This window comes from Carettochelys insculpta, chromosome 6 (assembly GCF_033958435.1).
Source record: "Carettochelys insculpta isolate YL-2023 chromosome 6, ASM3395843v1, whole genome shotgun sequence".
Classification (NCBI taxonomy): domain Eukaryota; kingdom Metazoa; phylum Chordata; order Testudines; family Carettochelyidae; genus Carettochelys; species Carettochelys insculpta.
This window is the reverse complement of record NC_134142.1, coordinates 122301160-122326416: the sequence shown is the minus strand read 5'-3', so window position 1 is coordinate 122326416 and position 25257 is coordinate 122301160. Positions and strand designations below refer to the sequence as shown.

The following is a 25257-nucleotide window of genomic DNA, read 5'->3' as shown; positions in this document are numbered from 1 at the left end:
TTTCCACAGCCTTGGTATGGTTTGAGCAACTTCTCAACTCTGTAAAAAGCCCAGGGTCAAGGAACACATGGGAAAGCCCAAATCGTGTGTGACTTCTTAACTAAAACATAGTGGCACAGACACAAAAAGTGAGGGTAAAGCCCAATGAATCCCCAGCTATGGGCAAGACAGCATCAATGGCCGGAAAGGTCGGGCTTATTCTTCGTCTTCAAATACAAGCTTGTGTTGTAGGTGGAGCTTGGAAAAGGCACCACCTGTTGCTCCCCAGTGGGGACCCTCCTATAAGGAATGACAGTGGCTAGGAGACCCTGCATGCGTTGCTGACTCTAGCTTGGCCCATGGGCAGGGCCCAGGAACACCTGCCAGGGGAGGAACCTGGGAAGAAGGCAGATACAGCCACCCCAGTACAGTTCCCTGGTTGCCTCACCTGCTTTCCAGGGGTCCACACAAAACAGCCTGGAGGGCAACGAGTGGTGCTCAGCCCAGTAACCCATGGTGGTGGGGTGCTGCAGAGTGGGATGGGAGCTCAGTAGGGGGTGCTGTGCTGTGAGGAGTTGGGTAGGGGACCAGTAGGGGGCGCTGTGCTACAGGGAGCAGGCGAAGAGGAAGGCTTTGTAGCGGGCATGATGGTGCAGAGCACAAGGCAGGGCCCTTTCTTGCTTCTCCCAACTCAGGGAATTCTCCAGTTCCTGTGGCCTCAGCAGTCCTATTTGGATGCAGGATTCTTCTTCGGTGCCCGTCCCAAAGCTCCCTCGGCCTGCGACATCCCCACAGGCGAGTGACAGGAGAGAAACACCATTTTCACTTCACTCTTTCACTGAGAAAAATTCAAATTCAAAACATCTGTTTTCCTTCTGTCTCTCACTGAACTCCCCCCAAGCCAGTACTGGTTCCCTTTGGCAGTTTTAGGCAATAGACCAATACCATCACTTTGAATTCTGGCCCTGAGACCCTCTACTCTTTGACGACCCAATGGGGGGGTCCTTCTACCAGTCTTGTATCTGTGTAACCAGCCACACAAGGCAGGCAATTACTCACATCTTGTTCCCCTTGCTTCTCTTATGGCCACCAGCTGCTGCTAGCCACCAGCTGAGAGCTTTCAGCATCTATTATTATGGACCAGGGTTATCAGGTCAGATCCTCAGTTGGGGCCAATGCTTCTGGCGCCTTTCCCCCATTATGGGAGCTAAAATTAATCCTGCCTCATGCAGCCCAAATTTCCACCCTTGAGATTCCCCTTTAGACCCAGCAATCAAAAGGCTTGTCGCTTTTTTTTTCCTGCAGGGAGCTTACATCTCTCTGTCTTGTTTTAACCCCTTCCAACTACAGCCACACAGAATTACACTCGTTAGCTCCTGCTGTAGCCTCCTGATCTGCTCTGCTATTCCACTGAGCCTCCTCAGGCTCTTCCTTTTCCTATTTGTACTGGCTCTTAGCACCTGGGCCTGCACTGAGATCTTATCTATCTTAGGCATCATAAGGGCAATTTCCCCACCTCTGATAGTCACAGGAGGTGAGGGGGCATCCTACTTAATTAACTGCTCCTACTAGTGACAGGTAACACCATTTTTCTCCCTTCCTCTGATTCCCTGGATTCTGGTTTTCTATCTGAGGAGGTGGGTTTTACCCAGGAAAGCTCCTGACCTAATAACTTTGTTAGTCTCTAAGGTGCCCCAGGACTGCTCCAAAGGTCAGACCGTTTCTCACCCTGTGGAAAGGGTTAGTTATCTGCTTAACTCATTTCTTGTTTCCACTCAAGAGACATCCAGACTCCCACAGCTCTTAGGTCCCACTCAGAATCTGCAAACATAGCTACTTTTTATCTAGCAGGGTATTCTCCAATGCTACCGTTAGTGCCTCTATTTCAGCAGCTTGCACTGAATTATGTATTCACTGTGCTTTAAAAAAACCCTTCTGCTCGCCTTGCTGCAGCACACACTGGTACGGCTTTCCTTCATTATCGTAGCTAGACCAAGGGTGGGCAAAATGCAGCCCACCAAACCAGAGGCTCTGGCCTGTCACTCTCCTGTGGCCCAGCACAAGCTCTGGATAAGCTCCCTGCCTGCCAGGTTGCTCAAGGCAAGCGGCTGCATAGACCATGAGCATCTCTTCATGCTGTGTGACCCTGGGGGTTGGCTTCATGCACTGCTTCTGCCTCCTAGCATAATCTTGCAGCTCCCATTGGCTGGTTTCTGGAGCTGTCTGGGCCATGCTAGCAGTGCAGACGTGTGGAGGGGCCCCCCAAGGGGAGCACAACATGCAGAGATGCACAGGGACCCTCCAGCCACGTGGGGGTGCAGCAGGCAGAGAGCCTGCCCCAGGGTCCCATTGCCTGGCCCTTTGCCCCCACCCACCGTTGGTCTCCTTCCAGCCAATCTATTCTTCACTTCCCATCTCCTCCCATCTTCCTGCCCCAGCTCACAACCCACTCCCAGACTATGAACTCTTTCCTACACCCCTCCTCCAGGTCAGAATCCTCTGCTGCACCCATAGCCATATCCCCCCACTGACCCTGCACCCCAACCCCCTCCTACTTCAGTTCTCTGGATCGGAATCCTCTCCTGCACCCACATCCCCTTCTGAGCCCTGCCCCTGTCACAAACTCCTCCTTCACCCAACCCCCGACCTCCCACTGTCTCCTGCATCCCAGCCCCACACCATAAGCTCCCTTCTGCACCCAACCTCCATCCCAGACCCCACACCTCCTCCATTAATAGAGTATGGCCCTTGACCAAATTCTCAGCCTAGTTCCCCACCATCAAAAATCATTGCCCACACCTGGGCTAGACCCAGCCACAAACCAAACTCTTCTAGAGCCACCTGTTCTGCTATAACAACAAGAAGTCCTGTGGCACCTTACAGACTAACAGATATTTTGGAGCATCAGCTTTCGTGGGCAAAGACCCGCTTCGTCAGATGCAGCTGATGAAGTGGGTCTTTGCCCACGAAAGCTTATGCTTCAAAATAGCTGTTAGTCTGTAAGGTGCCACAGGACTTCCTGCTGTTTTTGAAGATACAGAATAACTCGGCTCCCTCTCTGATTCTGTTCTGCTATGTTCAGCTTGGAACAATAATTGTTTCCTCAGGGAGCGGATTTCAGGCAGGGGGTATTTGTGCTGTTCCCCTTCAGCCATTTGCACTCTTATTTCACAATGCCAGTGCCCAGTTGGCAAATCAGAGGCTAGCAAGAGGACCAGCACTCATCTTCCAACTGCATGCCCTTTACCAGAGAGGTGGCCTTTAAGCAGCACTGGGGGTAACCCAGACAAATATTCCCTGTGTTGTGAAGCCCAGATTAATTCTAGCACATCTTTTTTGCATGGGATAAACCCTCATAGCCTCGAACATACACAAACAGATGCCTGAAGTCCATCCTTCGCTTCAAATGGCAAGACTTGGTCACAAACGAGGAACTTTGGAACAGAGCAGGAGAAGAACCACTTGATGTTCAAATCAAGAGAAGAAAGTGTGGCCTAGCCATCCCCACTCTCGGGAAACCATCCTTCCCCAACAGCCCATCAGGCTCTCAGGTGGAACCCGTAAGGAATTCGCAAAAGAGGAAGACCTCCTGAGACTGAAGGACAACAACTGGGATACTCCTGGGGTCAGCTAGAAGTTCTGTCCCGAGACAGAGTGATGTGGAGGAGACTTGTACATGACCTATGCTCCACCCAGCAGACAAGGGTTGGAGTCAAATCAAGTCACACGCTCATCCTACCCCATTTTAGAGGCATGCGGCACTGGTCGACGCCCCGCTCCGTGAGCGTGGCTAACCACGGCACTCATGTCTACGTCCGTGGTAGCTGACCAAAGCACAAAGCACCACCCAGGCTTGGGAGATGTCAGCACTGGGGCATCTGCTGGCACTTGCTTGAGTTGCGTGTCAGCATCCTGCTGTTCTAATCCCTATTTCCGCTCATCCCGTGACAGCCCCTCCTTTGAATGTGGCACTCTCTGCCCTTCCTGGGGTGTTTGCATTGGAACGGGTGTAGCAACGCTGTGGCAGGACCCAAGTTATGGACAACCCCTCCAGCGCTGTCAAGCAAACCATTTATTAAGCAGTGGAGGGGAAAGGCTGCCCCGGCCCCAGACAGTTCATTTGGAGGGGGCTTGCACTGCCTAGTGCTGTCCTCTGGGGAGCGCTGAACTGGGTCACACAACAGGGAGGCATTCCACCTGCAGGTCAGGGATGGGCAAGCCCAAATGGCGGGTGGGCTGCACAAACCGCCCTCAGCCTCAGTCCCCCCCATGCCTCTTGTGCAGGGGGCAGCCCGCACCTAGCTGCACCCCCTCCTCCCTCCCAGCACTTTTGGAGTGCTCGAATCACCTGATTCACGCTCCATCCCCACACCTCCCACTCCCTTCCTGGAGCTGGAACATCGTGACCAGCTGATTCGCAGCATTCCAGCTCGGGGGCGGGAGGGAGAGGAGTGGGGATGGAGCACAGATCAGGAGATTCACAGCTCCCCTGAAAATGCTGGGGGTGGAGAGAAGTAAGAAGCGGGCAACTCCAGTGCCCCAGAATTTGACAGGTGCCTGGGGGAGGGAGACAGCAAGGGGGGACCAGGGGCTGCAGGTTGCCCGCCACTGTTGTAGGCTGTCACCCCTTGGCACAGTGTTATTCTTGATCTGCAAAGCACTCATTGCTGGGTGGGAGCAGAGGAAGCTCCTTCCAGCCCCCACAGTGAGGGGAGAGGGGGACCTCCAGGGCATCCTGCAGGGAGGCCTTACTGCAGAGGGCTGCGGGTGAGATTCAAGAGGGGAGCTGAGGCATTCAGGTCACAAACCTCAGGGGATGGAGTTCCCAGCCATGAGGCGCCTCAGAGAACCTGCCCCATCCTCAGGAGTCCAGTGCCAGGGGTGGATGAGGTAGAGGCCTGAGCCGGTGGTTGCTCCATTAAGCTCCTGATCCAAGGGACCAGATCAAGCTGTGAACCATGCCCTGGTTGCTGTCCATATAGGAGTATCTCCAGCGGAGCTGTCAGCCAGGCACCCACCGCCCTCCACAGAGCTGGGGCCAAAGGGAGCGACCGGCCTTGCCACCGTCTCTCTGGGCAGAGCTCTGCCTGCAGTCCCTCAACACTGGCCCCTACTCGATGTTGTCATAGACCCGGATCACCTCCTGGCAGTCGCCCAGGGTGGCCAGTAGCTGCGATGCCTGTTCCATCTCCTCCTCGGACAGCCGCACCCGGGTGTTGGGAATGAACTCCAGGGCGGCAGAGAGCGACTGCAGCCCCAGCGAGTCCAGCTTCGCCCGCACCTGGTGCAGGGATGGCACCTCGCACACAAACTGAAGGGAGAGGACAGAACGGGCTGTAAGGTGGCCTGCTGGCCCCCAGGGCCACAGCAAAGTAGCTTGGGTGCCCCCTGAACAGATGATGTGGGTCAAACCGCCCCCCTGGGGCCCGGTTTGTAGGGATTGCCTCTCAGATAAGGCCACTGGCACCATCTAACTCGCCATCTGACCCCCATTCACCCTGTCCTTGCGCCGCAACTCCAGAGGATTTACCTCCCCACCCCAGGAGTGACAGCAGCAAAGCGGGGCTGCGCAGACCGAGTCCTTAGGCGTAAGCTACAGCAGCCTCGGGGCAGCTCTCACTCACATAATCCCCCAGGCAGCAGTGCTGAGAGCCACCACAGGGCAAGGTGGGAGGGCGTCTTGGCTCTGCCCCTGAGGATATGGTGAGCCAGCGTGGACAGGGCAGAGCCACGGGCAGCCAGCTTTGAGCACCACCCAAACCACAGAGCTGCCCCCCGACAACTCCCTCACAGCCGGAGCAGTGCTGCTGAGGCACGTCAAAGGGGCCTGGAGCGCCGGCCGCCGTCGCTGCCAAAGTAACAACCGTGGCCTGAGCTCTGGGCCCCTTTGAAATGCTGGGCCCCGGGGGTAACTTCCCCTTTGCCCCCACCCACCGTTGGCGGCCCCATGGGTGGGGAAGCAGAGAAGGGACACAAGGCTGCACGCGATGCTCAGGGCAGCCAGGGAAGACTCTCAAGGGGGACTGCTCTCGCCCTCCTTATGCGCCCATAGCATTCTCAAGGGTAAATGGGAAGCATAACCTCCCATAGCCCCCCACAGACCCTGTGTGTAATCCCCCTGAGGCAGCGCTGTGCCAGCCAGACCCGCCTCCCCAGGCAAGAGCAATGCCCGAGCTCCAGGATTCATCCCCTGACCGGCTAGATCAGCACCAGCCAGACCCTCACGTCTCCTCCCACCTCACCAAGGCTGGATGAGAACCAGCCAGACTTTCACCCAATCCCTGAGACAGACTAACACCAGGTGGGCTCTGATTGGTGCCTGAGCAATTACATCAAAACATTGCTGCCCCTCATTGGCTGATGGTCTCTCCTAATCTGCAACCCCACGTTCCCCCCAGCAGTGGGGAGGGCCCCAGGGCCAGAGGCCACAAGGGATTTGCCACCAGGAAAGCTAGGAAGCCCCATCACAACCCTACCTTCAGCACTGGCTGCTCCTCTTCATCCTCTTCTTCCCACACATCCTGGGCCTCAGCCTCTATCGCCAGCTCCAGGGCCTGCTCTAGGGCCACTGGCCTCTGCTGCACGTCCTGCCCGCAGACCGTGATCACCCCCTTCTTGTCAAAGCTGTGCCGGGCCCCATCGCACATGTGCGCCCTGCATGGGAGAAGTGGGATATCAAGAGAAAGGGAGTCACCCCTATATAGCATGAGAGAGACCATGCCTGGGGGCTGGCTCAGGGGGGTTGCACAGAATGGTGACCAGCAGGGAAGGGCTCCGAGAGCCAAAAGAGAAATTCACCTGCCTCGCCAAGAGAGCTTAAAGGCTCTCAGTGTATTGAACTGACCAAAGACCCATTGTGCCTCCTGCCTAACCCAGGCCAGAGAACCTCCCTCAGGATGCCCGGCTGAGCTGGGGCGGTGCGTTGAGAATGAAACAGCCCATCTCCCCCAGACGGACTCCCGTTGATGGAGGACCCAACTCATCCCTAGGGGAGCTGCTCCAGCAGTCTATTCCTCTCCCTCATACTGTGCGTATTCCCAACCTGAATTCATCTCCCTTCAGCTCCCAGTGGGTAGATCTGGCTCTGCCTTTGTCTAGTTGTTAAAGAACCTTCCACTTTCAGAAATCCCCTACCCAAAATCTAGGACCACATCACTTCTTAACCTTTTCTTGGATAAACTACACTGACCGAGCACCTTTGGGCTCCTGTGTGGGACAGCTGTTCGAGCCCCCAAAATTGCTCTGGTACCTCTTCTCCATCCAGAACAACGTACAGTACACTCATTTATCCAGACCATTACCAACTGGAATTCTTGGTTAACCGGAAAATTTTATGAATGGCAGTATGCACTTTTCTTCTTGACTAACTGGGAAAAAAAATGCCAAAATTACCCGGAACGTATTTCCACTTGTAGTGTTTAGTGAGATTAGCTCAGCGGGTATCTATGGCACATTTAACTAGCAGCACAAGAGAATGTCACGTATAGCTCCTATAGAGGTCAGAGTAGGGAGACCAAAGGAATCTTTGTACATCTGTGACTGATCATTGATACTGTGCATGTGAAAGCAGAATAAAGTTACATGTCTATATTCAAATTGCCAACTACTAGCAATGTGTGAAAATTTCTGACCAAAAGGGTATACATCTCTGTTAACCAGGAAATGTGATTACCCAGAATCCCCCATTACCTGACCTTTCCGGTTAACAGAGTATACGGTAAATGGCTTAAGACGTTTAAGCCATCCCCAATTAAGTCCTTCTTGCACACACATAAGAGGGTTCACTGGGCGCTGAGGAAGGTTGACGATAATGGGTGCCCCAGATTTACCCTCATTGTCAGCTCAACTGCAAAACTTCGTGAGCTGTCCCTGTATCTTGTATCATTATAACCAAAGGAGGTACACATCCCATAGAACTGGAAGGGACCTTGGGAGGTCACTGAGTCCAGTTGCCAAGGACCAAGCACCATTTTTTTCTTCCCCCCGTCCCCTATTTTGCCCCAGATCCCTAAATGGCCCCCTCAAGGACTGAGCTCACAAACCTGGGTTTAGCAGGCTAATGCTCAAACCACTGAGTTATCCCTCCCGCATCAGGTGAGACAAATGTTTTCAGTGAAGTGACTGCTTTGTAAAGGAGACACTTGGATTTGAACCAAGGACCACTTGATCTGCAGTCACACACTTTACTACTGAGCTACACCTCCATTGGCTAGAGGGGACCTGAAGGCTTTGCCTATTGCAACCTCATGTAGCCCCAACCCCTCCACCACAAAGACTGTATGCTCTGGTGTCTCCTGCGTGTGGCCAAGCTGTAAAAGAGCATTAGCCAGCCGCCTTGTGTTGATCTCAAACCCTGGACACTCCTGTTTCAGACTCAGAAGCAACAGGTTTGGTCATAGGGTGGAGCACAGGAAGGGCCTTCATGCAGTGAAATGCGGGACTATGGGGCCTGGCAAGGAAGGACTGACCCGTTGCGGCTCAGTACGAGACGGATATTTTGCTGGGCTCGCTTGGCATTGTCCGTCAGCACTTCAATGAGCAGCGCAGATCCCGCTGGGCCTCTGGCTTCGTAGAGCAGGTACAAACTCTTCTCTTTGTCCTGCAGCAAGAAGAGGCAGATTCAGCTCTGCAGCTGGGCTCACGCCACTTGCCACTCAGCCCCTGCCCTAGTTCTCGTCACGCAGGCAGAAAGCAGAAACCTGGATGTCCAGAGTACCAGCAACACCGTGTTCATAGGGGTTAGGTCCAAGCAAGCGTAGCCACAGTTCTAACATCACAGAAACTTTACCCATGTTCCTGTTCCCTATTCCCACCTTCTCAGCAGCCCCAAACACACTTGTAGTGCACATCCCTGCGCCCGCCCCTTACAATGTGCCGGCGTGTTCTGCATGGGAGGGTCGTGAGTCTGGGGTCTGCATCCCACCTCTTGTGTCTCCCAAGGGCATTGTAAAGAGCGAGCCTGTACAGGCTCTTTTGTGCTTCTGATGCCCACATCCAATCCCCATGGCCCCTCCTAACTGGTTGCTTGACTTTGGCTTCAGAGATGATCCAGGTAACCTTCCAGCACATGCTTCAGCATTACACTGCTACCCTGCCCTGTCATGCTCTTAACGGTCTCTCCTCAAACCTATCTGGCCAGGCAGAGCCAAGACACCACGTCTTTGCATTTTGCTCACGGATATCAGTAAGTGCTAAGAGAGTATCACAAGTCAAGCCCAAAACTCTGTCCCATGCTAACGAACAGGCCTAGATTCTACCCAGTGGGCCTGTGCAGGGGGTTAAAATGGAGGATGAAAATTTCCGAAGCAGGTTATAGTATTCTGCTAAAGACCCCCTGTTTTTTTAAACAACTAACAAAGTCAAGCAGGGCCCCAGATTTGGTGGTGATGGGGGACTTCAACTACGCAGATATATGTTGGGAAACTAATACAGCAGGGCACAGACTATCCAGCAAGTTCTTGGATCGTATTGGAGACAATTTTTTATTCCAAAAGGTTGAAAAAGCTACCGGGGGGAAGCTGTTTTAGATTTGATTTTAACAAATAGGGAGGAATTGGTAGAGAACTTGAAGGTGGAAGGCAGCTTGGGTGAAAGTGATCATGAAATCATACAGTTCACAATCCAGAGGAAGGGTAGAACAGAAAACAGCAAAATAGAGATAATGGATTTCAGGAGGGCAGATTCTGGTAAACTCAGGGAGCTGGTAGGTAAGGTCCCATGAGAAGCAAAACTGAGGGGAAAAACAGCTGAGGAGAGTTGGCAGTTTTTCAAAGGGACATTATTAAGGGCCCAAAAGCAAGCTATCCCGCTGTGTAGGAAACATAGAAAATATGGAAAAAGACCGCACTGGCTTAACCAGGAGATCGTGCATGATCTCAAAATAAAAAAGGAATTGTATAAAAAATGGAAACAAGGAAAAATTACAAAGGATGTATATAGGCAAACAACACAAGAATGCAGGAGAAAGATTAGAAAGGCTAAGGCACAAAATGAGCTCAAACTAGCTACAGGCATAAAGGGAAACAAGGCGGCTTTTTATAAATATATTAGAAACAAGAGGAAGACTATGGACAGGGTAGGGCCATTGCTTAGTGAGGAGGGAGAAACCGTAACAGGGAACTTGGAAATGGCAGAGATGCTTAATGACTTCTTTGTTTTGGTCTTCACTGAGAAGCCTGATGAAGGAATGCCTAACATAGTGAATGATAGTGGGAAACGGGTAGGGTTAGAAGTTGAAATACAAAAAAAACAAGTTAAAATCACTTAGGAAAATTAGATGTCTGGAAGTCACCAGGGCCTGATGAAATGCACCCTAGAATACTCAAGGAACTGATAGGGGAGGTACCTGAGCCTTTATCTATCTATCATCTTTGGAAAATCATGGGAGACAGGAGAGATTCCAGAAGACTGGAAAAGGGCAAATATAGTGCCCATCTGTAAAAAGGGGAATAAAAATAACCCAGGAAACTACAGGCCAGTCATCTTAACTTCAGTGCCAGGAAAGATAATGGAGCAAGTAATTAAAGAAATCATCTGCAAGCACTTGGAAGGTGGTAAAGTAATAGTAAACAGCCAGCATGGGTTTGTAAAGAATAAAGCTTGTCAAACTAATCTGATAGCTTTCTTTCATAGGATAACGAGCCTTGTGTATAGGGGAGAAGCGGTAGATGTTGTATACCTAGACTTTAGTAAAGCATTTGATACGGTCTCTCATGATATTCTTATAAAAAAACTAGGCAAATACAATTTAAATGAGGCTACTATAAGGTGGATGCATAACTGGCTGGATAACCGTACCCAGAGAGTAGTTCTTAATGGTTCTCAATCCTGCTGGAAAAGTATAACAAGTGGGGTTCCACAGGGGTCTGTGTTAGGACAGGTTCTGTTCAGCGTCTTCATCAACGATTTAGATAATGGCATAGAAAGTATGCTTGTTAAGTTTGCAGATGGTACCAAGTTGGGAGGGGTTGCAACTGCTTTGGAGGATAGGGTCATAATTCAAAATGATCTGGATAAATTGGAGAAATGGTCTGAGGTAAACAGGATGAAGTTTAATATGGACAAATGCAAAGTGCTCCACTTGGGAAGGAACAATCAGTTTCACACATACAGAATGGGGACAGACTGTCTAGGAACGACTACAGCAGAAAGGGATCTAGGGATTATAGTGGACCACAAACTAAATATGAGTCAACAGTGTGATGCTGTTGCAAAAAAAGCAAACATGATTCTGGGATGCATTAACAGATGTGTTGTGAACAAGACATGAGAAGTCATTCTTCTGCTCTACTCTGTGCTGGTTAGCCCTCAGCTGGAGTATTGTGTCCAGTTCTGGGCACCGCAGTTCAAAAAAGATGTGGAGAAATTAGAGGGGGTCCAGAAAAGAGCGACAAGAATGATTAAAGGTCTAGAGAATGCGACCTATGAAAAAAGGTTGAAAGAATTGGTCTTGTTTAGTTTGGAAAAGAGAAGATTGAGGGGAGACATCATAGCAGTTTTCAGGTATCTAAAAGGGAGTCATAAGGAGGAAGGAGAAAAGTTGTTCTTCTTGGCCTCTGAGGATAGAACAAGAGGCAACGGGCTTAAACTGCAGCAAGGGAGGTTTAGGTTGGACATTAGGAAAAAGCTCCTAACTGTCAGGGTGGTCAAACAGTGGAATAAACTGCCAAGGGAGGTTGTGGAATCTCCATCGCTGGAGATATTTAAGAACAGGTTAGATAGATGTCTAACAGGAATGGTTTAGATCAGGCATGTCCAACCCGCGGGCCGCATGCAGCCCTGGACAGCTAGTAATGCGGCCCCCACAAGATCGTAAACTTTTAACATTATTATGTGATTTATATACATTAACTATATTATATATTTTATATGTGGCCCAAGACAATTCCTCTTCACTCAATGTGGCCCAGGCAAGCCAAAAGGTTGGACATCCATGGTTTAGACAGCACTTGGTCCTGCCATTGGGGCAGGGGGCTGGACTCGATAGCCTCTCAAGGTCCCTTCCAGTCCTAGTGTTCTATGATTCTATTTGAATCCTAAAGTCTGGAGTAGACCTATAATCCCATAGTTCAGAAACCCACTTAGCATGAGTGGAAGGGTACCCCCCCCATCTCACGCATAAAACCCAGGGAAGTTCGTCCCAACTCAGCCAGGGCCTTGGAGTTCGGAGGGAGGGAACGTTGCCCCGGCAACCACATTCCAAGAAGAGGCCATGCACGTGCGAACCAGGATACAGCACCATCCCATTTACTATCCCAGGCTGGTACATAAAAACAAATGTGCCAGTGCTCTATGCTGTTACTGTCTTTTGCTTTAATCTTCTAGGTAAAGATACGCCCTGGATACGCCCGTGTGAAGGCGCCATTGTTACTCTTGTAGACACATCATTAATCCAATTAGACACACAGGTGTCATTAAACGTCCGCTTTGTTTAAGTAACTTGTTAAGGAAAAGCAGCTGTACTAGAGATAAGGTGTTCTATAAGCTATGGGCAGAGAGACTATGTAACCTTTATAGATTATTGACTTGTTGTGCTTATTTTGTCTTACTGCTAGTACGTATCCAGGCTTGGGTAACACCCCTGCTGTTGTTCCCCCGCACCCATTAGCATCCTATATAATCAATGGTAGCCTTCTGGCTGGCAGTGTTCGCTGAGCCTAACAAGCGAAGTGACACTCCACCAGCGCTGTGTGTAATAAAGCCTCCTGCTTGCTTCATACACGGTGCCCAGACTTTGTTCCCATGAAATAAAGGCCAAGCAAGGGAGGCAGCGGACTTGCTGAGCCCCAGGGCAAGGAGGTGGGGGGAAGCCTGGCTCTGCGCTCTCAGAAGGGGTGGGGCCTCAGGTGGAAGGGGAGGGGCTGAGGTAGGCAGCCCTCAGCACCACTTGGTGCAGGCTGCCTCACAGGTCCCCCCCACCATCCAGCCCTTAGATCTGCCCAGAGTGTACCACTCCAACAGCAATGTAAGGGGCCTGGGGAACAGGCCACCACCGTTGCTGCAGTAGCAGTGGCTGGGAGCACCCAGCCCCTTTGAACTGCCAGGTCCCAGAGCAACTGTCCTCTTCCCCTCCCCTCCCCGTCCCCCCCAACTCCATCAGTGGGCCTGAGACCTATTCTCCATCCATCACCAGGCCCCAGATGTGCATTACCAATGGCTCCTGCTTCCCCTCTGGACGCAACGAATGAAGGACCTGAGCAAAATGGATCCCTAATGTTCAGAGTTCCTACGGAACCAAGCGGACCACCAGTTAGACCTGGAAACTGAGGCAAAAGAGGGGAGCCCTGAGGAGCCACAGATTTACATATAGAGGACACTTATTAAGTTTGCAGATAATACCAAGCTGGGAGGGGTGGCAAGTGCTTTGGAGCATAGGGTCAGAATTCCAAACAATCTGGAGAAATGGTCTGAGGTAAATAGGATGGACGCTGAATAAAGACAAATGCAAAATACTACACTTAGGAAGGAACAATCAGTTTCATGCAGACAAAATGGGAAGGGACTCCCTAGGAAGGAGAACTGCAGACAGGGACCTAGGAGCCATAATGGGCCAAAAGCTGAATATGAGTCAGCATGAGGCTGTTGCAAAAAGCAAGCATGATTCTGGGATGCATTAACAGGAGACCTCTGAGCTCGATACGAGACGTCATTCTTCTGCTCTACTCTGCAATGAATAGGCCTCAGTTGGACTACTGTGTCCAGTTCTGGGCACCACATTTCAAGAAAGATGTGGAGAAACTGGAGAAGGTCCAGAGAAGAGCAACAAGAATGATTAAAGGTCTAGAGAATATGAGAGATGAGGGAAGACTGAAAGAACAGGGCTTGTTAAGTTTAGAAAAAAAGAGAAGACTGAGAGCGGACTTGATAGCGGTTTACAAGTACCTCCAAGAGAATTACAAGGAGGAGGGAGAAAAATTGTTCTCTTTGGCCTCTGAGGATAGGACAAGAAGCAAGGAACTTAAATTGCAGAAAAGGATGTTTAGGTTGGACATAAGGAAAATCTTCTTCTCAGGATGGTTAAACCCTGGAATAAATTACCTAGGGAGGCTGTAGAATCTCCATGACTGGCTATATTTAACAGCAGATTAGGTACACATCTATCAAAGATGGTCTCTGTGAGGGCAGAGGACTGGACTCAATCGTCTCTCGAAGTCCCTTCCAGTTCTAGTGTTCCATGATTCTATGGAACTCATTGCCACAGGATGTCAGAAGGGGCAAGAATTTAGCAAGATTCAGAGCGGGATGGATCTTTCGATGGACCACAGGAACGTCTACAGCTGGAATAGTTCAAGTAAACAACTTCTGGCAGGGTACTAAACCTCCTGCTCTGAAATCTCTGAGCTGACTGAAATTATTACAGACCGAGATGAGACCTAGCACAGGTGGATTACCCTAAATGGTTACTGAGGGGACCTTGCAGCAACTTTGCAGCCTCTGATGCTGGAAAAAGGACACTGGAGTGGACAGGCCTCTGCCCTGAGCCAATCTAGCAATTCCCTATGATCTAAGTGATTCACCCAACGTCCCAGAGGGAGCAAGTGGCAAGGCAAGGAATAGAAACGAGGACTCCTATAGCCTAGTTACTCCAACACAAGCCTAGCGACTAGTCCCTCTGCAGAGAAGGGGGCTGGCAGGACTCAGCTACTTACCCCTCCTTTGATGGCTGCCTCAATGGATGCTTTGGGCATGCTCTTGTTCCGGCACTGTTCAATGATGTTGGCCAGGTTGGCATTGTGATCAGGATTGGGTCCCCCCTCTGCAACAGGACAGAAAGTGGGCACCCCGGGGAGACACGGCTGGGATCCCACACCAGGGCAGTCCTGGCTCCCAGCCCTCACTGCCTTAATCCACCGGCCTCCCTGCCCCTCCCAGAGCTAGAACCCAGGCATCCCGACTCTTACATGCTCCCCCCCTCCTGCTGCAACCCACTATCTCTCTTCCAGAACTGGCAATGGGACCCAAGAGGAAGGATGAGACCGCACCCCACAGAATAGCATCCTCTTCTGCAGCAGCTAGGAAGGGTGATGGCCTTAGGCCAACCTAGATTTGGGGTGCTGGGGTCAGGGACAACTGGGCCAGTGCTAGTGGTTAAGACTGGGCTGGCAGGGCTCTGTTGCTCCCCCTTTGGGCAGGACGGCGTCCCTAGAAAGTGCTGGGAAGCCATGAAATCTCTGTGGTGCCCTGTCCGACTGTGGCAAGGCCCAGGGGGCTCTGGCAGTTGTACTCCCTTTGGTGTGGGCTGTGTCAGACACAGAAACCATCCCTCCTTCCCTGCCCCACCTCGTACCTCTCACAGCCAAGCGCAGCAGCATGCTGAGCTTCTGGAAGAGCTGGCTGCGGGCGGTGTCTCGTGGGCCCTTGATGTGTTTGACCTTGGACCATTTGTTGTGGCCAGCAGGGGCAGCACCTGTGGTGTGCAAGGCCTGGACGGAGAGGCAAGAGGCCGGGGCTGGCAGGCGGGTCGCCAGCTCCTTCAGCGCCAGCACTGCGGCCAGAACGCGGCATCTATATGGGGCGCCTGCCCTCCCCACGGCGCCGGGCAAGGCCATGGGCTCCTGGAACACACATGCAGGTGACACAGCTGGGCAAGAGCTCCTGTGACACACACTCTGCACAACCCCCCAAAACCCACACTACACTGTCGCCAAAAGTGAGTGCCTATCACACACACACGCACACGTGCACACACACTGCACAACCCCCCAAAACCCACACTACACTGCCGCCAAAAGTGAACAGCTCTCTCACACACACACACACACACACACTACACAAACCCCTAAAACCCAACACTACACTGTCACCAAAAATGAGCGCCTATCACAAACACACACTGCACAACCCAACCCACACTACACTGCCGCCAAAAGTGAACAGCTCTCTCACACACACACACACACTACACAAACCCCTAAAACCCAACACTACACTGTCACCAAAAATGAGCGCCTATCACAAACACACACTGCACAACCACCCAACCCACACTACACTGTTGCCAAAAGCGAGTGCCTATCACACACACACGCACACGTGTGCACACACACTGCACAACCCCCCAAAACCCACACTACACTGTCACCAAAAGTGAACGTCTATCACACACACACACACTGCACAACCCCCCAAAACCCACACTACACTGTCGCCAAAGCAAACGCCTATCACGCACACACTGCACAACCCCCCAAAAACCCACACTACACGGCCGTCAAATGTGTGTGTGTGTGTCTCTCTCTCTCACACACACACACACACACACACACACACAGAGCGCAGCTCCCAAAACCCACACTACATTGTCGCCGAAAGTGACCGCCTATCTCGCACGCAGAGCACAGCCGGGCCTAGGCCCACACCAGCCCAGCTCCCCTCCCGGAGCCCGAGCAGAACCCAGGCGTCCGGCCACCCCCACGCCCCGGGGCCGCGCTCACAGCGCAGGGGCGAGCAGCTGGCTGCCCCCTCACGGGCTCCTCTCGTCCGGGAACCAGCGGCAGCGACCGCTCCGGCGACCCGACGCTGGACCCAGGCGTCCGGGCGCGGGCGGGGCTGGAAGGTCCCCGCGCTGGGGCCGCCCCCGGGGCTGGAGCTGGCGGCGCAGGCGCGGGGCGGGAGGCGCTGCCCGGCGATGGCTGCAGCGGGGCCGGCGCAGGTAGGGGCTGCGGGGCCGGGGCCCGGGCCCGGTGCGCGGGGAGAGGGACGACCCGGCTCCGCGGTGGTTCCCGGGAGGCCCCGGTGCGGGCTGGTTTCTGCTGAGCTGTCCGGGGGTTGAAAGGACAAAGCGGGAAATGCAGCGGGGGGAGAAGCAGCTGGAGGCAAAATCAGGGCGCGGGGGGGGAGCAGTGGGTCAGGCCTGGGTCGGGGCGCTGCTGGGGGTCCCCGAGGGCAGAGCCCCCGCACAGGCTGGGCAGAAGCGTGAGCAGTAATTAGCCAGTGGGAACGAGGCCCCGTCTTTGCATAAAGCGGGGGTGGGGGGTGAGGTAGGGAGGGGCCTGTCTGCAAAGAACAGCCCCACATGCTCCCATCACTGCTCCTGGTAGCCACTGATGTGCTCTCCCTGCTACAGGTAGCAGTTTCGCACGACAGGTTGTACCTCTCTCATCTGGCACCTCCAGGGCCTGCACAGTGCGGAATGAGAGAATGTCCCAGACCAGGGGAGGTCAATGTTTTCTAGCAGCATTACTCACACGTCTAGTGCTTACTGGGCTCTTAGAACACATTTGCGGTAAATTAGAGCTAAATAACAGCGCAGAACGGACAGCCAGGCCCAGTGGTTGGAAACAAACATGATGGGACTGCAGGAAACTTGGCTGCATTGGTGATGAGTGGTTGTCCTAACTAAAACCATGCTGGATGACGGATGAAAAAATCTCGGAGGAGCATAAGAAACTGCTACTTGTGGGAATTTGTTCCCCGTGGCAGGGAAAGGTCCTAGTTTCCTACAACTGCCCTGTGATATCACAAACTACCCAGTTGATCCAGTGTTGCTTGGGTGTTTAAGTTTTTCTCCTGTTCGGAAAATAAAAGGAAAGAGGATGTGGTTTGCGCAAGTGATGCGGGGGAAACTAAATGTGTGGGGAAGTTGCAGGGAGGCAGCAGGGGTGGGGTTGGAGTAGGGGGCACTTAGCTCTCCCAACAGGGTGGAGACCCCTGTGGCTAGTGTTTTCCTGCTGTGGTTGCCCCCAGTGGCCACTCTGCGGTATGGCTGTTCCTTGTGCTCACTGTCCCCTGTGGTGAGTCTGAAATATGTCATCCCTCCTGTTGGTGTCCCTCTCTTTCCATGTTCTGGCAAACCCTTGGGATTTCAAGCACTTCCCACTTTCCAGGCACTACCAAAGCCTGGGTTTGATAGGGTCGGAGGAAGCTGCATACCATGTTTTGTGGCTGTAGCTCCTACAGTGTCAAAGGAGTTTTTGAACAAACATAGCACCAACAGACAGGTGCACTCTAAAATACAAAGTGGATTCCTACATGTAGCTGGCTCACACACCTAACAGTATAAAGAACTGCTATATGTAGGCATCGGCTACAACAGCTAGAAGTTTATAGCCAATTATGACAATATTGGAGCAAAGTCTGGACGCTGTGCATGAAGCAGGAGGGTTTATTAAACAGGGCGCTGGTGGAGTGTCACTTTGCTTGTTAGGCTCAGTGAACACTGCAAGTCAATAGATTACCCTTGATTATATAGGATGCTGATGGGTGCAGGGGGAAACAATGGCAGGGTTGTTATCCATGGGTTAGGTGGGTTCTAGCAGCAAGACAAAATGAGCACAATAAGCCAATAATCTAAAAAGGTTACATAGTGTCCCTGCCCATAGCTTACAGAATACATTATCCCTAGTAGAGGCGGTTTTCCTTAACAAGTTACTTAAACAAAGCAGACGTTTAATGACACCTATGTGTCTAATTGGATTAATGATGTGTCTACAAGAGTAACAATGGCGCCTTCACACGGGCGTATCCAGGGCGTATCTTTACCTAGAAGATTAAAGCAAAAGACAGTAACAGCATAGAGCACTGGCACATTTGTTTTTATGTACCAGCCTGGGATAGCAAATGGGATGGTGCTGTATCCTGGTTCGCACATGCGTGGCCTCTTCTTGGAATGTGGTTGCCGGGGCAACGTTCCCTCCCTCCGAACTCCAAGGCCCTGGCTGAGTTGGGACGAACTTCCCTGGGCTTTATGAGTGAGATGGGGGTGGGGGCAAAAGGAGGTGCTTTCCACTGATGCTAACTGGGTTTCTGTACTATAAGAGTATAGGCCTACTCCAGACTTCAGGATTCAAACAGGGGGTCTTTAGTTGCATACCATAACCTGCCTCAGGGGTTTCCATCCTACAGACAAGCCACCAAATAACAACACTCTTATGTTCTTGTGGTAATGTGGAGGTGGGGGAGTGTGTTCAGCTACCCAGACATCTGTTGTGAAAACGGGGAGTGCTACTGATGGGGCATTACCACACCCAGCCATTTCACTCACACTACAGTGAATGTAACTGCTCCCTGTAGGACTTGGCTACAACCCAGTAGCAATGTTTTAAAGCAGCAGTTTCGTACAATCATACACATCAGTAATAAGTAAGTGCTACCTGATAGCCAATTCGTACAGGGAGCAGCTCTCATTACACTGGGCTCTGCCCCTAGGGCTGTGCGGGGGAGGGACTCTGGCCAGAGAGGGGGAGAAGTAGTCTGGTCTCTGCCCAGTGTTTCGGACCTTCACTGTACCAGAGCCCCACTGGGAGCCCAGGATGACTCCTCTCCGAGAGAAGCACGGGCCTGATTCCCCCGGGGGAGCAGTGAGGGGTGGGGGCGTTCCTGGACGACACATCCCCAGCTGAGAGTCTGAATGGGCCTGGAGTGGCCGGGGCTGAGTGAGTGACTTGTGTCCACAGCTGGAGGCGGCGTTCGAGGCCGTGGCTCTGTATTTCAGCCGGGAGGAGTGGGAGCTCCTGTCCCCTCTGGAGCAGCAGCTGTACCGGGACCAGATGTTGAGCAATTACCGGGCCCTCCTGTCCCTGGGTAAGCAAGTATTTACCTTTTGTAAAAGCTGTGACATTTCTGGGATCCCTCCCTGTCACATGCCACCCAGCACCCAGTGGTGACAAACAGACCAACATCAGACGCAGCCACACTGTGACCAAGGCCCTGTTGTGCTGGGCGGCTCAAACGCATCAGTGAGTGTCTGCTCCCAAAATGTCAGTGATAAAACTCATTCTGTCCCCTGAAACAGGCTATTCAGGTTCCACCCCAGACTTAATCTGCCGGATCGAGCTACGGGAGGCAGAGCTCTGGGTCGAGGATGCCCAGAATTTTGAGAAATGTTCGAGACCTGAGACCCCCTCCTCAGGTGAGTGATGATGATTCAGTCCCTTCTGCTTTACATTGCTGCTAGGACAGGGCTCCTTAATACAGAAGGCAAAAGGCAGAGCAAGATGCACTTGCTGGGAGCTGAGGTGAGATGCATTTATGTTGGGAATTAGGTGCCGGTGTTATGGTAAGAGGGGAGTGATCCATGGGGAGAGCTCTCCTTGGGAAAGGATATATTCTTGATCACTGTCCGACTGTCTGCGAAGATGGAGTGTCATTCTCAAATGTTTGCTCTAGCTTAGGCAGGAGTTACTGTGCCAGAGACGACAGTGGCTGGGGGAGTTTTCCTGACTGGGATAGGCAGGGAACCAGGTTGGATGGGTCAGATGAGCCTATCTGGCCTTCATGTCTGTAACTCACAGAAGCCATCAACATGTAGGACTAAAAGTGACAAAAACTGGGGCCCAATATGAAAAAAAGCTCACCCCTGATTTTGTCCCTGTCCCACACAGAGACAAGCTAAGTATTATCTAAACCATCCCTGACATTTATTTGTCTAAATGGTTCTTAAAATCCTCCTGTGGTGGACATGCCACAATTTGCTCAGGTAATTTATCCCAGCGCTTAATTACCCTGAGAGTTTTGAAATTTTCCACATGTCTAATCTATGTCACGTTAGCTGGAATTGAAGCCCTTTACCACTTCTCAGCTTGTGCAAAGTAATCTGCCCATCTACGAGGGCATCTTCAGCGGCGCGATGCAGGGATGAGCAAACATTTTACATCACGTGCGTCTCTGAGGAGGAGCCACATTTAAAGGCAACAGGAGCTGTGGTTTGGGCACTCCCATGTTCACCACAACAGTGTCCTGTTCACTACCTGTAGAGAACATATTGGCACTGTGGGTATAAGTAATTCTTCACTGTTTCTCTTCCTGTTGTAGCCTCAGCTCCCACCCCACTGATATCGACGTTCACTGTGTTTGTCAACCAGCTGCTGCTAACTTTTTGGGTGAAAACCAACGGAAAAGAGGCAGGGAGCAGTTCGGCCATTGCTGTGTTTTCTCTTATTGTCTTTCCCTCCCCATTTAACAGTGGGCTCAGCCTGTCCTTCCTCTTCCTCTCACTTGCAGTGTATTTGTACAGTACTCGTTTGTTGCCCTTCATATACCTGGCTGGTTTAATTTGGCTTTTTTTTGCCTTGGCTTTCTGATTTTTGTCCCTCCGTGTTGTGGTGTCCTCAGGGAGGCAGGAGAAAGCTGGGAATGGGTCAGGGCCGGGAGGAATCAGTCATGTATGATGTGGGCGAGATCACGCCATGCAGAGGACACCATTTTGTACGACAGGTCTTGTGACCCCCGTGAATTCTCTGTTACACACGCTCAGGGCACCCAGTCCCTGCCCAGTCCCCAGGGCTGAAGGTTAATCTTGGTGGGTTTGTCAGGCCTTTTGCCAGCCGAAGAGCCTGACACTGTGATAGCCTCTATTTATTAACCATTCCCAAGTAGAATGCACACGCTAAACATGCAGTGCTCACCACACCCAATTGGGCAGAGGAACTTTTTCTGTTGGCCTGTCAGGATCAAGTCACCTGGGGGACTCTGACCTCTGCACAGTTTGGTTGGCAGAATGATGTGGTTTACCCATTCTGAATTTGGGGCTGTATCCTGGATTTGGTTCTTAAAGACCCAGGGAAATGGGAAAACCGCTGCATCTGTGACACTTTTCCTTCCTTGATGCACCTGCAGCCCTAACTATGATCTAATACGGGAATTGCCTCTGCTCTCTCCAGCAGGGTGTGGGATCCCTGGGGGAACAAGGACACCATCTGCATGTGGGGAGAACGCGATGGGGCAGCAGCATGCTGGATCTCACAAGGGGAGCCATGCGCAGGGTACAGTCCGTGCGTGGGATAAACTCAACCAGGAAATGGACCTGGCTGCACAACAGAGGCTCCGTGTGGGGCAGCTTCCCCACTGCTGCCTTGACTGTGGCAAGAAGTTCAGAAATGCCTTTGCCCTCAGCCGGCACCAATACACACACACCAAGGAGGGGCCACATCGCTGTACTGAGTGCGGCAAGAGCTTTGCAGACAGGTCACGCCTGAGAACACATCAGCGCACGCACACTGGGGAGCGGCCGTACCGCTGTGCTGAGTGTGGCAAGGGCTTTACAGACAGTTCAGTTCTGAAAACACACCAACGCAGGCACACTGGGGAGCGACCGTACCTCTGTGTCGAATGTGGCAAGGGCTTTACAGACAGTTCAACCCTGAGAACACACCAGCGCAGGCACACTGGGGAATGGCCGTACCGGTGTGCCGACTGCGGCAAGGGCTTTGCACAGAGGTCAAAGCTGAGAAGACACCAGCGCATGCACACTGGGGAGCAGCCGTATCGTTGTGCCGACTGCGGCAAGGGCTTTGCACTTAGCTCAAGTCTGAGAACACACCAGGGCATGCACACCGGGGAGCAGCCATACCACTGTACTGACTGTGGCAAGGGCTTTGCGTACATCTCAAACCTGAGAACACATCAGCGCAGGCACACCGGGGAGCGGCCGTACCACTGTGCTGACTGTGGCAAGGGTTTTGCACAGAGATCACACCTAAGAACACATGAGCTGGCACACACTGGGAAGCAGCCGTACCGCTGTGCTGACTGCGGCAAGGGCTTTGCGTACATCTCAAACCTGAGAACGCATCAGCGCAGGCACACTGGGGAGCGGCCGTACCGCTGTGCCGACTGCGGCAAGGGCTTTGCACAGAGATCAACCCTAAGAACACACCAGCGCACACACACTGGAGAGCGGCCGTACCGCTGTGCTGAATGTGGCAAGAGCTTTACACGGAGCTCAAAGCTAAGAACACATCAACGGAGGCACACCGGGGAGCAGCCATTTAGCTGCGCTGACTGCGGCAAGGGCTTTGCACGGATGTCACACTTGAGAATACACCAGCGCACACATCGTGGGGAACGGCCACACCAGTGTGCTGAGTGTGGCAAAGCCTTTGTACAGATCACACACCTGCGAAGACACCAGCACACGCACACCAGGGTGTGGCCTTTCCAGTGCACCGACTGCGGTAAGGGCTTTTCACGGCGCTCTTGTCTGCTAACACACCAGCGCACGCACACCGGGGAGCAGCCAGCCCAATGCACCGCGTGTGGTAAGAGTTTTACACAGAGCTTACACCTGAAAACACACCACTGCATTCACATCAGGGAGCGGTCATATGGTTGTGCTGACTGTGGCAAGCACTTTTCGCGATTGGCCAATCTCACGCGGCACCAGGTCACCCACGCTGATGGCCCTCCACCGCTGCCAGGGCCTGACACAGCACCGGGCTGATACAGCCCAGGCACAAGGATCAGGCTTTTTTCTGAAGCCATATCATAAGGCTTAAAGCCAGATTAAAAGAGCGGCAGCCATCAACTGTAAAGCAGGAAGCCACACCCTCCAATTCCCTCTAAATATCATTGAAAGTGTCAGACCAGACTATTAAGTAGGAGATCCTGTCCTAGTGGCACCCACTATCACCAGGGAAAGAAGTAGCTCTCCATGTGGTTAAAGGAAACTTAGTGTGATGGCAGTCTGACAAAACGACTTATGAATTACTGGGGTTGTGAAATCCTCATTTCTTTATTGTCCTGTCATGGTGCCGCTTCCCCATTGTTGCTGTCTGATGTCTCCGTCTTTAATTGTTTCTCTCTCCTGTATAATGAATTTGCTAGTTGTAAATCAGTGGAGGTGGTGGGACAACACCGGTTAAAATGCTGTTATTGTGTGCATAGGACTGGTTACTAAATTTTAATAAAATAATTGGTGAAGGTACAGCTGACATGGCTGGATTTTCTATTGGATGTGGAAGCCATTTATGTATCCAACATATCTATTGGCACCATATATGCAGCCCAGGGGGCCATGTCAGGTGTCTAATGAAAGCTGATGATGCCCTGAACCTACGTATGCTATTTATATGCCTGTGCCATGTTTGTATACAAACGTATAGATTTTAGCTCTGTAGCTGTGTTAGAAATGTGTCAGTGCTAGGATTCTCAGTGAGAGGTGGATCTCCACCCCGACCAGGATAATGAGCTAAGCTAAGGCCCAGATGGCCCATAAACATTTTATGAAGTGGGGACTTTCCTTGGGGGACTGCAATGAATGGTAACACAGCAGGGTAACCCACCTGGTCAGGTGGTCAGAGAAGACATATGGCAAAAGAATGAAATTTTCCCTCTGCCTAGAAAAATCAATAAGATGGGCTCTGGAAGAGACTGTCTTTGTTCTTCAGTCCTCATGAGTTGAGCCTGTCTGGACTGGGGGCCTGGCCCTCCAAAGGACGCTTACAAAGACTTTCAAGAATCAGTAAACATCATTGCTGGCCTGCATCAGTATCTGTAATTGATGTATGTAAAGTATCGCTTTAACAGTTCTTCTCTCTAATTCCTTTCTTTCTTGTTCGTTAATAAATCTTCACATATTTAGAGCTAAAGGATTTGGCATTTGCATGCTCTTTTGGGTAAGAGCCAAGTGTATATTGACTGGGGACTGTGGCTGGACCCGTTCGGGGCCCGGAAGAACATATGTGATACAGGTGAAATAGGTGTAAGAAGCCTCCCACCTCAGTTGGGTGTTGTTGGTCTGACTCTGGGCTGGTGTTGCAACTGGGAAGTCTTGTGGGTTTGCTTTTCTGGCTCCTGGTTGACCAGGAGGGGAGGCAGAGGTGCTTCTGTGGCTCATTGGGTTTGCCGTAGAAAGAAGGAGATCCTGGCCTGGTTTTAAGCAAAGGTACCCTGGATTGATTTCTCTGGCTGTTCCTAGAAACCCCGTCATATTACAGCCCATCAAGACTCAAGATTCATGCTATAAACTGGGGTCCAAAAGGAACCTCTTGGAACCAGCTCTAGGAAACAGCCCCAGGATCAGAGCTGCCTCAGATTAACCCTGTGCCAGTGACATCATGCAGAAACGAGTCCCCCAGGTGGACGTGATCCTGATTGGCCATCCAGAAAAGTTCATCTTATTGGCAGCAGTGAGCATGGTTATGTTCAGTGCGTGCCTTCTGTTCCTGTGAGCATTACTACATAGCAATTAAGTAGGATATTACTGCATAAGGCTCTGTCACTGTTAAAAGATGCTGTAAACCTGCAAAAGATTAAGCCCTGAGTCCCCAGGGAATGGGTCTTTGCTTGGCTCTGATCCACTGGACCCCCCACCCAAAGGAGCCAGTAGCCCTGCCCAGCCCTGCTGTGGGGTTCTGTCCCCAAAAGTGGCATGTGCTGGAACTCTGTGGCTGGGGACACCATGTGCCACTGACAGTGAAACCTCTCTGGTTATTCAGTCTGAAGAGGTCACCTGAGGGTGCAGGTGGAGCTGCATCAAGCCACAGAGCGGAGGCCCCAGCCATGAGGCTGGGGAAATCGGGGTATGAAATCCCTGGTTGGCTTAACAAGTGGTTGGAATTT

The 25257-nt window shown here is 51.9% G+C and overlaps 2 protein-coding genes across 2 annotated transcripts; one reads left to right on the top strand and one right to left on the bottom strand.

The window, feature by feature from the left end:
- Positions 1-3930: 3930 nt before the first annotated feature.
- On the bottom strand, positions 3931-16547 carry TACO1 (translational activator of cytochrome c oxidase I). The gene is made up of 6 exons (XM_074998284.1): positions 16413-16547; positions 15266-15533; positions 14628-14734; positions 8448-8578; positions 6456-6633; positions 3931-5290 (listed from the first exon to the last, which is right to left on the bottom strand). Exons 2-6 carry the CDS (start codon positions 15525-15527, stop codon positions 5090-5092), a joined length of 879 nt encoding a protein of 292 aa, XP_074854385.1. The 5' UTR covers positions 15528-15533; positions 16413-16547; the 3' UTR covers positions 3931-5089.
- LOC142014927 (uncharacterized) lies at positions 16518-24284 on the top strand. Its single transcript, XM_074998212.1, has 4 exons — positions 16518-16630; positions 19374-19500; positions 19712-19828; positions 21579-24284. Exons 1-4 carry the CDS (start codon positions 16607-16609, stop codon positions 23135-23137), a joined length of 1827 nt encoding a protein of 608 aa, XP_074854313.1. The 5' UTR covers positions 16518-16606; the 3' UTR covers positions 23138-24284.
- Positions 24285-25257: the final 973 nt, after the last annotated feature.